Below are 15,321 nucleotides of genomic sequence, written 5' to 3' on the forward strand. Positions count from 1 at the left end.
GGCTATGATATATTTTAAGATTTTGAAAAGGTGTATTACAGACAGCTACATCACAAGAGAACGTTTTAGAAGAACGAGAAGCTGGGTAAACAAGAATAGGTCATTAGTACAGAAAAAGTTCTGATACACACACAAACACACACACACGAGGGATAAGCTGGTAGAAATTCCAGAGAAATACTTTTGGGGATGCTAGCTTACCGTGAGGAGCCTGGAATCCTATTTTCACAAAAACCAACAACAAGGTCTGGCAATGGGTTTGGGAGACAGAAAGTGACCTACTCACTAAGGAAGGACAGAATGAGAGAACAAATAACTCTGGCAAAAAAAAAATAATGGTGATTACCCTTTGCATTGAGAGGGTCTCCCATTTTATGGACACATTCATAAACACTTACTCATTTGATACCTAAGTTAACCCTATGATTTTGGTGAAATGTGAATGGCCACCCCCAGTTGCTCACTGTTGGAATAACAGGCTAAACGGACCTTTAATAAACAAGGTAACACACATAAGCAGCATATCCAAAACCGTGTTCCTTGGAATTGTATTTATTTGTTCCATGGAACACGTGAATTAAAAAAAAAGGTTGCTCCCTGGTTTGGGAAAAGCTGACTCAAAGCTACTCAGGTGTCCTAACCTTTGGCCTCCTCAGGTCTTGTGATAAGCTACCATGGAGTATGAATCTCAGGAATGGATGGAAATGTTGCAGTTCCCCCATTTCTTTGACCACAGAACCCTGGTCCTCCTGGAAGTCTCCTCCGCCAGAGTGACCGGCACACGTTCCGGGAAACACTCTATCAGAGAATCTGTCGGAACTGCCTTCTGGCCCAAAGTGAATTGAATCCTGCAGGCTTAGCGATGATGAGGAAGCCATGATGTGACCTGCCTCGGAGGTGTTAAATTAATTAAACAAGGAGGCCATTAGGCTGATGTGGCTGTAATGCCCTGAGAGAATAGAGAAGCAAACCAAATCTTGAGGCCATAAATGCCTCAAGGTAATGAAGTCAAACACTAAGGACAACCAGTCATAGCCAACTAGGCTTTAAGCTACAGCCAATCAATAACTGCCTTACTCTGCTTCCCCCTTTTCACTACAGAAGTCCGTCCCCAACTCCCATTAGTGGGGGTCTCCCACCCCTTCCAGTTTGGTGCTACACAATCCGAACTGATTTCTTCTCAAACTCTTACAACATTCAACATGCCCCAGTTTATCTTTTAGCAGAGGTCACCTCTACACAGACGTTAAGCAACCTACCATACACACACAGTGGCAAAGCCGGGATTAGAAAGCAAGTCTCCCAAATGTCTACGTTTGCCTTGGTCTCAAAAACAATAGATGGTCTTCCTTCCACTTAGATTGCCTCCCAATTGTTATTCATCTTGAAAAAGTAAAACTGTTCATAGAAACGCTCAACCCCTTCTGGCTGGGGTGAGCAACTCTGATTTCCTGAATGAAAACAGTGAACTTGCCTCTAACAAGAAGGTCGGGAACTATATTTAAAGTCACTGGAGTATTAATATTGTTGCAATTACAGTTAATCAATTTCACGGCCATCTCTGACAGCTGTGGTGCTAGAGGGGAACTTCACGCAAGAGGAAAAGAAAGGAAAAAGGAATTGCCCTGTATGCGCATTATTCATGTATTTATTTTCCAGTTTTTTTCATGAGATCATCTTTAGCTACATTTTCAGTGAGGAAGGCACCAACTTTTAAAATTATGCAGTCAACTTCCTATTTTAAGACTTTTAGTAAGGATCAGGTACGCAGAAAGTGGCATTTTTTCCCCTTCATAATGTCTCTAAGAATGAAATGAGAGAGGCACTGTGCTTTCGTAAATGCTACGGATTTCCTCCAGGAGGGCTGTGGCTCCACCATCTCTGTACTGACCAAATAGCATCATGGACAGTTCCTCATTTCCTTCAGAGATTGTTTTATTTATATTCCGGTAAATTCTAACCTCTGGTCACGGTGCGCTCCTCACAGCCTCAGTATTTTATTATCAAGATCCATACATTACACAGCATTTGGATAAAAAATGCGTATCGCAGAGTTATTCTGCCCCCAAGAGATTAATATTAAGTGTATCAGATCTGAGAGAGTAAGGAGAATGAATGGCTACAGGAACTCATCAAGGTCTTGGAGGCTTAATGTAGATCATCCTTCCATTCTAATGCTTTGAACTTTGGTTAATGATTATTACAGATGAAAGAGAACGTAGCTTACCACCGTCCCCAAAGATTTGCGTATTAAATTGCAAAGCCAGCAGGTAGAAGTCTAAACTAGGGCAAGTTGGTCCTCAATCTTCCCATACTGGGTTCACATTTAGGGAGGATCTTTCCAGCCACTTTGGTTTTACATTTGAGTCTGTCCTCCTAAAACTTCCCAACCCTGGCTTTTTCTGCCTCCGTCACTAACTCAAGATTCCCTTTCCTGGCTTCAAGGTGTCTCAGGCACAGATTTCTTTTGGTAAACTAAATAAAAGTATGACACAAAGACATCTGTAGGTACTCTATCTCATCTGTTTATAGTGTGCATCGTTGGGGCACCTGGGTGGCTCAGTCGGTTAAGCGTCCGACTTCGGCCCAGGTCAGGATCTCACAGTTCGTGAGTTCGAGCCCCGCGGTGGGCTCTGTGCGGACAGCTCGGTGCCTGGAGCCTGCTTCGGATTCTGTGTCTCCCTCTCTCTCTGCCCCTCCCCCGCTTCGGATTCTGTGTCTCCCTCTCTCTCTCTCTGCCCCTTCCCTGCTTGGGACTCTGTGTCTCCCTCTCTCTCTCTGCACCTCTCCAGCTCATGCTTGCACTCTGTCTCCGTCAAAAATAAATAAACTTAAAAATGAATTTTATAATGTGCATTGCCTCTCAACCAATAGTTTAAAAAAAAAAGTCTACTATGTATTAGGCAATGATAACTAATAGTGAACCATGCCTCCCCCCCAGCCACCAAACAAATAAACACAAAACCTGCCCTTGTGGACCTTAACTTATGGTGGCAGTATAAAGAAGACAATAAGAAATAACCAAATAAATATACATGTAGTGGTAAGTACTGAAGAGAAAAATAAAGAGAGATGGGCAGGGTGTGTCAAAGGGTTCTATTTTATTATTTTTTTAAAGAGTTTATTTATTTATTTTGAGAGAGAGACAGAGCAAGAGAGAGCAGGGGAGGGAGAGGGAGAGACAAAATCCCAAGCAGGCTCCACGCTATCAGTGAGGAGCCCGATGTGGGGCTTGAACTCACGCCCTGTGAGATCACAACCTGAGCTGAGATCAAGAGTTAGACATTTAACCGACTGAGCCACCCAGGTGCCCCAGGATTCTATTTTAAATAAGAGATCAAGGAACAGCCTCCTTTAGGGGAAGAATTTGAGCAATGACCTGAACAATGTAAGGAAATGAGCGATGTGGATACTTGCAGGGAGAGCATTCCAAGGAAAGGAAAGAACAAGTTCAAAGGTGGAGTGGGTGGCATGCACTCAGGAAAGCAAAGAGCCCAGGGTGCCCGTAGCAGAACGGAGGGGGATGGGGGAACTGAGCAGATGAAGTGAAATAGGGGGCAGGGCGTCAAATCTTACGATGGTTTAGACTTGCCTGGAGGGGCACCTGGGTGGCTCAGTGGGTTGAGCATCCAACTTCGGTTCAGGTCATGATCTCATGGTTCACGAGTTAGAGCCCCACGTCAGACTTTGCACTCGTGGTACAGAGCCTGCTTCAGATTCTGTGTCTTTCTCTCTTCCTGCCCCTCCCCCACCCATGATCTCTTTCTCCCTCCCTCAAAAATAAATAAACATTAAAAAAATTTTTTTTTAAACAAAAACAAAAATGAAGACTTGGCTGAGGGTTTTGCCTGGAGTACCGTGATGTGATATTTTGAATAGACTCTAGAGGGCCGGGCATTAGGGAGCCCATGGCTTAGACCACAGTGGTAGCAACAGGGTTGTAAGAACGTCTGGAGTCTATGCATGTTGAACACAGAGCCAACACCACTTGCTGACCAATTGGATTTGGGGAGTTCCTAGAAAGTATTCCTCACTCGTCCTCTTTCTTCTCTTAGGCATGGGAAGGTCTGTAAGCAAAGCATAGCCTATTTCTTTATTTTTCTACATTAAGCATGGGGGATGGTGAGGAATCAGGTATTTCTGGCTGTATCTGGAACTCTACCAAAACAAGAAAGGACTGATCAACATTAGCGGTCACACACAATAACTAGACAGGACAAGAGTCGGATGGTGTCTTAGTCCTTCTGGGCTGCTGTAACAAATTCCTACAGATGGAGTGGCTTGTGAACAACAGAAACTTGTTTCTCACAGCTCTGGAGGCTGGGAAGCCCAATGGAGAGGCACCGGCAGATTCAGTGTCTGATGAGACCCCACTTTCTGGTTCACGGATGGCTGTGTCCTCACATGGAAGAAGGAAGGAGGCAACTCCTTGGGGTCACTTTTATAAGAGCACTAATTCAAATCATGAGGGCTCTACCCTCATGAGCTAACCACCTCCCAAAGGCCCCATCTCCAAACATCATCACATTGGGGGCTAGGCTTCAACACATGAATTTTGGGGCAACATAAACATTCTACCATACGCTGGCAGATGGTGAACTGTAAAGTTACAGACAGGCTGAGGTTCTCAAGAGAAGGCTGAGGCATAACCACAACTTCTGGCCAGCTAGGAGATGAGGCCTTTAGATAATCTTGTTAATTATAATGAAGAATGATAAAGAAAACAGTCAACCATGGTAGGGCATCAGGTCACCAGGGTTTGATGATCTGAAAGGTAGAGAGAAGGCATCAGTGCCAGTTAAGGAAGGGAAAAAATGGAAAAGACTCTGCTTTTGTCCTATAGCTAAACCAAACCCCGCCTTGGGCATTCTGAGTTTCCTTTAAGGCAAGGCCTCTCAAGTGGAAATGAAGCAATCCATTTCTGTATCATTGTTCGCCATCTTGTTTTTAGGTAGACAATGGATACATGTGGAATAACTGGGACCTAACACATCTGGTCCAAAATGTCTGGACACCAGTAGCTTCTGGCGTTCCAGAAATTGTGAGACTGGCTCAAGATTATTTGCCTGCATTCAAAGGTATGCTACCAATGGCTTCAAGGATCACTGCTCCTAACTAATAGATTTGCAACTCAACAACTCTTGCCTAAGGACAAAAACCATTATCCGAAATAGTGGAAATATCTGGCATATGGAACATAAATGGTGGGGGAAATTCCAGGTTCATCAAGAGGTTTCCTTCTGTTCTCCCTTATAGAGAATGTAGGCTGGGAATGAAGTTGACCTTGGAATACGGAACTCTGTAATGAGATGGTGAGGAAATGGAACACATGGAAAATGCTACTGTTGACTCCTTTCCCTACTTATCCCAAAGTCTTGCTCTGTGCTTTTTCTTTCCTTATGTATGTACAGATGTGCCTATAAAGCATATGCTTTATTTCTCTAAATTGAGAAGGAATACAGCTTGCCCTATGGCTTTTCATTATTGGATAAACCAAGGTGTCAACATAGGCCCCTCACAAGATCTTGTAAAGTCATCACCTGTGGAGAATTTGCATAAAAAAGGGAAGATTATCCACTCTCCTTCACTTAACCAAATTTCTGTGCTAATGAATCTACTGGTTGCACATAAAATTTTAAATGGCAAGTAGACTCACTCCTGATAAAAGCTCACCAAAAAAGGAAAAGAATTTCGAGATAGAAAACTAAAACAATTAAAATGCTCTATCATAACAATAAACATAATTCCTCTGTAGGCAAGAATAGTATTTTCCTAACATGGAAATAACCAGCCCCTTGGGGAAAAAGAAGTTAACCATGCATTTTTTTTTTACATATTTTCATGAAAAGAGAAAATACAGAGGCTGCCCATTAACAAGGGCCATGAAGAACATTGCACTGCGGAGGGAAAGACAGGCCTAATTTATAAATCCAAGTATGCCTTGTATTTTCCTTTACTTCCTACTTCTGAAGTATGTATTTTAATACACAATTACTATTTTTAGTGAGGAGACCTCACTACCACTATTTAAACTGCAGATCTGGGGGTTCCCGGGTGGCTCAGTTGGTTGAGCATCCAACTCTTGGTTTCGGCTCAGGTCATGATCTCATAGTTTGTGAATTCGAGTCCTGCATCGGGCTCTGCGCTGACAGTGTCGAGCCTGCTTGGGATTCTCTCCCTCTCTCTCTGCCCTTCCCCTGCTCACTCTCCCTCTCAAAATAAATAAATAAACTTAAAAAAAGTAAGAACGAACGAAAGATAAACTGCAAGTCTGAATTAAATTTAGTCATCAAGCTTAAAAAAATAAACCAATGAGTAGAACTTCCTCTTCCTTCACCAACCCATTTTCCAGGTTCCTCTCCTCCCTCCACATCACTGAATGAGGATCTAATCTGCATCGGGGCCCTAGATGTGCTAAAAGCACAGAGACCTTGTCTTTACCCTAAAGGGGCTTCAACATTGGGAGTTGAGTTTACTATGCAAATCGAGCATTTACAAAAGAACTTGGTAAATTCTACAGTAGGGATTGGAAAACAACAACAAATAGTAGGAAACCAGAAGAGTGACTTTACATTAGTCAATTACTTTAAACAATTAACAAGTAGATAGTAACTTAAAGATGTTTTGTCCTTGGGAAAAGCCTTATTTGCACCTCTGTTAAATAATCTCGACAAGTTTTCAGATCCAATGAACTCAAGTTTACCTACTTCTGAACAGATTTCTAGAAAGTTACAACAATCAAGTTTTACCTTATGGTAACACCTAAAATATGCAGCACGTTCATCAGAAAATTTCTCCAGTCTTTTTGGACCTTTGCTTGAAGCTTTCTTGAATACTAGCCAGCATCGCTGATATATCTGGAAGGAAATGCAAAGAGTTCAGCATCAGTGACTCAGATATCACTTACATTTGCATTTAAATGTTTTCTCTTTGATGTTTTCACCTGTAAAGTATTCATAAGCCGTAAGTGTGATGCTACTTTGGGAAAATAAAAATTTTAAACCCAAAATTGTTTCCACAACAGGTGTATTATGTCATTCATTTACTGGAATCAAATGAAAATGAGTATTTGAAAGCAAATTTCTTAACATTTCAATAACAGTCTCAGTAGAAACATTTCAGGAAAAGTCCCAGAGATAAAAATCTCAAATCAGCGCAAATAGCATAGGTATTCATGGCACATGCTCTCATTTCAAATGCAATTAAATATGGAACTCATAGGCCCAATATATGCTGAAGGTTTCGCTGACAGTCCAACAGAAAGCCCTTATATGTCATATGACAATCCTCACAACTGATGCTCAGGAGTGGGCCAGACACTGGACTAACTAATAAATGACTGATTAACACCAACCAGATTCTCCCTCAGAAAATCCAACCCAGGGGCTCAAAGATTACTCAGACCGAAGAGCAGTCTGAGTTAAGAGGTCAATACTGGTAGCTTATAAACTGAGGTTGGTGACCATGATGGATCATGTGCCTAACAGGTAGGCAGTGGGACCTGGTCCAGAGAACTAGGTGATTTCTACTCCAGGCAGAAGAGACATTTTAGTTCTCTGTCATCTTTCTGCTGCTGACTTTGTGATCTAGCCCTTCCCTTGATTTTCTTAGAAATCATCTTCCCCACCATCAACAGCACTCTTAATTGACAGAGGCTGAATGGAGTTCTGATTCTAGCAACCAAAGCTTCTCTGATTAAAATAACCAGTATATACTAAACGAGGCACCAAAATATTAGTCATGCCAGAGAGAGGAAAGTGCAAAGAGCTAATGAGTCTACGAACAACGTTCTCCAAAAGCAAAATAAAATGAGATGTTTTAACCTAAAAATTAATAAGGATTCATATTCATCGTAATATTCACTGATGGAAGAGACCTGAGTGGCACTCTTCTACTCCGCTGGTGACCTCTAAAGGCAATTTGACAACAGATATAAAGAACCTGAAAAGAGTAAGAATCCATCCTAACGAAAGAGCCCAAATGCAGGCCAACACTGAAGGAGGAATTCTGCATTCCAGTGCAGACAGGTGGGTAACTATTCAATCACAGTTATCTCCCTGATCCTTAAATCATCTTCTAAGTATGGACCATATTTAGGTGGTTTTGTATAGTCAACCCATAAATGAATTTTATGCACTATGAAGTTTAAGAACCTTGGAGCTAGTAAGAAGAAAAAAAGTCCACATAAAACATTTGGTCATTCAAACCATACTCCATTGAAAATGCCTTCTACTATTTTATTAGTAACTGGCAGATGGATGAAGAATTCAGGTTTGCTACTATTTATCCTCAATGCTGAACAGATTCCATTTCTCTCTGCTCACTGGGTGAACTAAACATTCATTAATGGTTTTGTTTGGGATAGTAAAAAGAACATGAAATCCACTCCATTTTGAAGTTTTGCTCTGAACACAGAGGGTAAGATGTGTGCCTCAGCCTGCTGAATGTATAATATAATCCTAGCATTATTATTTATAATAACAATAAATAGAAACCACTAACTCCTCAACAATAACGAAAGGCAAGGTTAATTATAGTACTTCTATTACATATAATAAGTATGGAGTACCTAATATTATATAAGATATAATATCGAGGTATGCATCTTTAAGATAACATAGTCATTATATTTAAAATGTCATAATATGAATAATACACATAATATATATAATACACTATGTACCACCAATAATGTGTATGTTATCTATCTATAAGGATAACATAGATATTTCATTTGAAACAAATTTCAGAAGGAATTTCCAATGACATGGGAAAGTGCATAAAAGTGGGGTTTTTTGGCTTGTTTTTGTTGTGTTTAATAAAAATTAATATTGCAAATTAAGTGAAAGAGAACTGTTATTTCCTAAATATCCAGAGGTATCAGTAAAATAGTGCAATTAAAATCAGTTATTGGCTTTCATCTTGCACAGTCACTGAACTTATCAAGAGATGTAAAAACATGGAGACAGAAGTGGAAAAGCAATTTAGTGGAGAAAGGTATACTTTCAAACAAATGGCACTGGAATAATTGAACATCCATAGGAATAAAAAAAAAAAGTACACACACACACACACACACACACACACACACACCTTAACCTAAAACAATCACCTTAAACAAAAATAAACTCAAATGGACTTAAATATAAAACAAAACTATAAAACCTTAGGGGAAAAAAGTGTTTGGGATCATCATCTGGACAAAGAATTCTTAGACTGCATACCAAAAGCACAATCCATAAAAGAAAAGCTTGCCAATTTGTACTTCCTCAAAACTTAAAATTTTTGCTCTGTGAAAAACTGTTAAGAGGATGAAAAGACAAGTTACAGAATGGGAGGAAATATTTGCAAACTGCATATCTGACAAAGGATTAGTATCTAGATATATAAAGAACTCTTAAAATTCAATAGTAAAGAATCAAACAATCCAATTACAAAACAGAAGTTAAAAAAATGTTTATAAACATACATTTCACCAATAAGGAAGCAGATGATGAAAAAGCACATGAAAAAATGTTCAATATCATTAGTCATCAGGTAAATGTAAATTAAAACCACAGTGAAACATCACTACACATCTCTCAGATTGGCTGAAATTAAAAAAAAATGATAATACCACCAACCAAATGCTGAAAAGGATATAAAGAAATTAGGTGTCTCATACCTTCCTGGTGAGAATGTAGAATGATACAGGAACTTTGAAACACAGCTGGGTAGTTTCTTTAAAAACTAAACAAGCAACATGGCCCACAGTTGCTTTCTTAAGAATCCATCCCAGGGAAATGCAAACATCCCCCCCCCGCCCACACACACACACACAATTTGAACATAAATGTTCATAGTAGCTTGATCTGTATCAGCGCAAAACTGGAAGCACCCATATATTCTTCAATGAGCTAAGGTGGTACATCCATATCATGGAGCACTTCTTAGCTATAAAAACAATTTAACTAGCAATATTGCAACAATTTGAATGAGTCTTCAGATAATGATGCTGAGCAGGTCCGGGGCGGGGGGTGGGGGGGGGAGGGGAGTGAAATCCAAAAGGTTACGTACTGTAGGACCACATTTATAGCATTTTTTAATGACAAAATGACAGAAATGGAAAACAGATCCATGATTGTCAGGGGTTGGGGACGGGAAGTAGCTCTGTCGACAAAAGGGGAACATAAGGGATCCCTGCAGCAATGGAATTGTCCTGCATCTTGACTGTGTTAATGTCAATATCTTGGTTATGATGTTGCACGATAGCTTTGAAGATGTTATCAATCAGTAAAACTGGGGAAAAGGTACGGGATCTTTGCGTAATATTTCTTACAACTGGACGCAAATCTATAATTATCTCAAAATGAAACACTTAAAGTTTTTTCAATGGAAAAATGTAGAGATATTTAAGCAAAATCTTAAAATGACAACCTAATCTAATAGCATTTATCTACATTTGCCAGTTTTCTTTCTGTTGCTATCTGACCACAGTCTATTAACCAATGGAAGAAGCCAAGTTGTAAGAGCCATTGATTGGTAAGAGTTCAAACACAAAATCCTTTTCAGGGTAAAGACCCCCACCATGAAAATTAACATTTCCAGTAGTGTGGTTGACATATAGAAGTCTTACCAACATCTCACTCATGTCTGAAGAATGGATGAGACAACCGTCTCCCTTAAAATTTGGCCACCACCAGAAGACTGTAACTACAGTGGGGATAAATGTCACTCCGTCCAAATATAGGGTGTGGAAAACAGGCTGTTATTCTACTATTGGCAACCCCTTTCTTTTGTACGTACCTCTGAAGATGTTTTAGAAATCGAGCATGCCTTAGGTATGCAAGAAATACGTCCACTGTATCAAAACTGTTTTCACCAAGAAAGATAGGTAAATACATTTCCTAATTATGCCTCAACTTTCAGACTCACTCTTGAATGACTCCACTTCTAAGATTCTTTTATACTTGACCATCTCCTTCACAATTGTACCAGTAGTTTCCTGGCTTATGTCCAGAGGTTGTTGAATGCGAGCTAAAGACTCCTCAATTTCAGCATGCCTAAATCCCTCAGGGGATTTTTGTTTTTTTCATTTTTTGTTTTTCTTCTGTTTTATTAAGAAGTAAGGACAATGTTACGAATAACTGCGAAAATACTATTCTCTAAATTCACAAGCAACTATTGGTTGGGGCATTGCCATTGGAATAGATTACATCATGGTTCATCGGGAGAGAAGGAAAATCTGAATTTGGCTTATGAAAAGGAAGGTCGGGATGTTTGCAACATGCAAGCACATGGTACAAAACGAATGCGAAAGTTGAGAATAATGGTGCAATCAAGGCCATTTGCTAATCCGCTCTCCATCACACACCAGTGATTCTCAGAGCTGGTCCAGCATCACTCAAGATAATTGTTAATTATGTAGATTCCTAGACATTAGCCAAGGTCTACTGACTCAGAACCTCCTGGGGTGGGGCTAGACAAATTTGCTCTTTCACATGTTCCCCAGGTATTTTATTTGTAATTTGCAAACCAAGGCCATAAATATTCATAAAGGCTCAGACAACACAATGCTTCCCACTTGGGATTGCCAACCAAGAGCTCTCCAACAAATGCTCCGCGATGAGGGCCTCGGAGATGTGTACTTTCCCACAAGTGGCGCTGAGGCCTTTGAAGTGGCCTCAGACAGCAGAGCGAGATGCTGTCTGGAGGAGAAGAGAGACACAGAAGCAGAAACAATTCTGTTAAGCTTTGGTGAACTCTCAACTTCACCGCCAAACACTCTCAGTCCTAAGAGCCCTGGAAAAGCCCCTGGTACCTGAGGATTGAAAGCTTACCCTAAATGGGGTGCCTGGGTGGCGCAGTCGGTTAAGCGTCCAACTTTGGCTCAGGTCACAGTCTCACGGTTCACGGGGTGGGACACCGCACTGTCCTCTCTCTCCCTCGTTCTCTGCCCCTTCCTTGCTTGTGCTCTCTCACTCTCGCCCTCACTCTCTCTTTCTCAAAATAAAGTAATAAACTTAAAAAAAAATTTTAAAACCTTACCCTAAATATCTCAGCATTGTTTAAAGGGAATGGAATAGGCCTCACCACACGTGGTAACATGTGACTAGTTGGAGTAACACACAGACATTGTGAAAAAGATGACAATTTGAGAACAACCCCACGCAGGTTTCATTTTTCCGTAAAATTAATTCATTCAGCCATCTCCTTCGTATTTTATATAACACATCTACTTACCATCTGTGGTACTTTTTTTACTTAACATTTTTCTTTCAACTGGTTTTTAACTAAATTTTTTTTTATTTAAAAGAGGAAACTTTTATCCCAACAATAATAGCTACGTGTAGTTCTCACTACCCATAAAGAGCAGATAATGCTAACGATAAACACACTGTTAGAAAAACGGATGACGGAATAAGTTCCACGGTGAAGTATCTTGCCTCCTGTGCATCAAGGATTCATAATCTCAGCACTAGTGACATTTTAGGCAAGGGGATATTTTTTTAAGTTTATTTATTTATTTTGAGAGAGACAGAGACAGCGCGAGTGGGGGAGGGGCAGAGAGAGAGAGGGAGACAGAGGATCCCAAGCAGGCTCTGCACTGCCAGCGTGGAGTCCGACGCAGGACTCAAACCCACAAAACCGTGAGATGGTGACCTGAGCCAAAACCAAGTGTCGGACACTTAACCGACTGAGCCACCCAAGCGCCCCGGCAAGGTGACTTTTTATAGTGGGCTGGGGGTGGGGAATCCTGCACACTTAGGATGTGGCTGTTTAGCAGCATCTCTGGCCTCTGTCAAACTCCCCCCATCCAGTTGGCAACCAAAATTATCTCCAGAAATTTCCAAATGTCCCCTGGGGAGCAAAGTCAGATCCACTCCTACAGATGAATGTACACTGATCTATGATTGCACTCTTGAAAAATATGAGGCTTTGTGAATATCTTCCAAGTCCCGGATTTGGACCAGTTAATCCGCACAAGCCACTGCTGAACCTAAAAAGATAAGTACATCACACAGTTCTGACAACCTGGGTGGACAGACACCAGATTTAGCAGTTATGTGACAATTTCCTTAGTGTGCACTTGCTAGCTGTTGGTGGTGGTTTTAGGACACCTAATTTTCAGCCTTAATTGTCACCAGCCCATATATGATTTGTGCTATTTTTTTCCCATTGTCTTTCCTTTCTTTAAAACTGGATATCCTTAATAATTGCTAAGCCCTGGTTTCAAATCTCTGACCCTTTTACCAGCTTCTTCCCCTAACAAAGAACAGTCTGGCAAATTCACCGAGATTTCCAGTGCCAAAAAGCAGGTGAAACAATTAAGAATTTGAGTTCCTAATTCTTTTTTTTTAATTTTTTTTTAACGTTTATTTATTTTTGAGACAAAGACAGACAGCATGAACGGGGGAGGGTCAGAGAGAGAGGGAGACACAGAATCTGAAACAGGCTCCAGGCTCTGAGCTGTCAGCACAGAGCCTGACGTGGGGCTCGAACTCACGGACCGCGAGATCATGACCCGAGCCAAAGTTGGAGGCCTAACCGACTGAGCCGCCCAGGTGCCCCGAGTTCCTAATTCTATTAGCAGTCCAACACAATGAGCTGAACAACAGCGTCACAAATTAAACTTCTGGAGGATGCATGGACAGTTATAAAGGTAAGAGAAAGCAAATTTTGGTCCCAACAGTTCTGTGAAATGGAAATTATATACTGCCTCCGTGTATACTCAAGAAGAAGCAGAAGGCCTAAGTAAGATGTGACCGTTTAGGTCTCTGTGGTCTATTCCAAGCGTTAACAAACTTTTTCTGTAAAGGGCCAGGGAGAGTAAATATTTTAGTCTTTGATGATCACAGATATTTGTTGGAGCTACCGAACTCTGTAATTACAGCATCAAAGTAGCCATAGGATATGTGTAAGTGAATGGTGTGGATGTCTTCCAATAAAACTTTCTTTAAAAAGCCAGGAAGCAGGTGAGGCTGCAGTCTGCCGACCTCCATATTTCTCAACTGTTTAAGCTCATGTTACTCTTTGATGAACATTAAAATCTGTTTGGCACGTCCCTGTTGAGTGAAAGAGAGGAGGGAGTATACCCCAGGCGAGAATCTCTGTATAATCCACATCTCCCCATCGGCCCAAATTTTACTTCCATAAAATTATGTTACAATGTTGACCTGCTGCTTTTTCTACGCCCTCCACCACACTTCGTGTCCTGTCCACTGTCCAAGATTCGCTACTCTACAACGAATTCGGATGCTGTCCTGAAGAGAGCTCTCACGTGCACAGACACAGTGTCCCATCTCTAGCCTTGGCACATAGTTAGCTTTTGCCAATTATCTTTTCCTCTGATGTCAAGGAACCCTTTGGGAAGAAAAGGTCGGTTTTCCATTTTGTCAACACCCCGTTTCTATAATCCTGTCGACTCTTCTCCAGCCCCACTCTTTACTCTCCAAGCCACATGCCAGCCTTCCTGCCACCCGTAACTACGTGGCTTGCACCAAGTGGAAAATAAACTCCAAGCAGCCAGGACAACAAAAAATCTACCCCCAGCCATACAATGCTAAATCAGCCTCACTTCTCACATACTAACCCAAGTTTTCCCTACTCTCCCAAACAAATCAAATACTCTGCTCATCCGGGATGTCAATATTAACACCTCAAACCAGCTAAACTTTCCCCCCACGCATTGCAGTGTGCCGACCCCTTTTTGTGTGTTCTTTCAATTAGCTGTCCCCGACAGCCCTTAGGAAGCTATACCAGAAAAAAGCCAGGATTTCAACCTTGGCTCGCCCGGCTCTGGAGAACGAGCGCCTAACCACTCCCCCGGCCGTCTCCCAGAGAAGTTGGACTTCTAGAGAGGCACAGACTTATGCTGAGGGTTGAGCCGTCTGTAAGAAATTTACTTTCAAGCTTCTCACAATCTAAAAAGAGAAACTGAGTTGTAACCATATGTTCTTTCATCTGGATGATGACTTTATTGCTTAGCTATTTCAGAGTGACATCTGCATTTGTGGTGTTAAGGTCCCCGGCACCAAGGGCTCATCTCCAGTGATAATTTTTCATGGAGTGTGTTTGCAGCTGGAATCTTAACATCCTAGTCTAGGATGCGAAGGTATCCTAGCAGTTTGTAAGAAGTGTTTGCTTTTAAAAGAATTCCACACGCTCTCGCCTTAAGTGTCTAAGTATTCGGCATCCTTGACTGAAGTCCAGAAATCCAAATGTGCAAAGTATTTCTAACTACATTAGAAGTATCTCAGTTTTTCTCGGCCTTCCCTGCCTTGCTAACCTTCGGCCTCTTGTTCTGAGTTAGTTATGGCTGCAGTAAATGAACATGTTGGC

At 41.2% G+C, this 15,321-nt stretch overlaps 1 protein-coding gene across 2 annotated transcripts in view; it reads right to left on the reverse strand.

The window, feature by feature from the left end:
• Nucleotides 1-15,321, reverse strand: part of DOK5 (docking protein 5) — a 151,544-nt gene that overhangs the window by 73,569 nt on the left and 62,654 nt on the right. For both annotated transcript variants that reach the window (XM_042930626.1, XM_042930625.1), the window contains exon 2: nucleotides 6,750-6,857. In XM_042930626.1, coding sequence (XP_042786560.1) covers nucleotides 6,750-6,857 — 108 coding nt within the window. The remainder of the gene's footprint in view (nucleotides 1-6,749; nucleotides 6,858-15,321) is intronic.

This window comes from Panthera leo, chromosome A3 (assembly GCF_018350215.1).
Source record: "Panthera leo isolate Ple1 chromosome A3, P.leo_Ple1_pat1.1, whole genome shotgun sequence".
In the NCBI taxonomy this organism is placed as follows: domain Eukaryota; kingdom Metazoa; phylum Chordata; class Mammalia; order Carnivora; family Felidae; genus Panthera; species Panthera leo.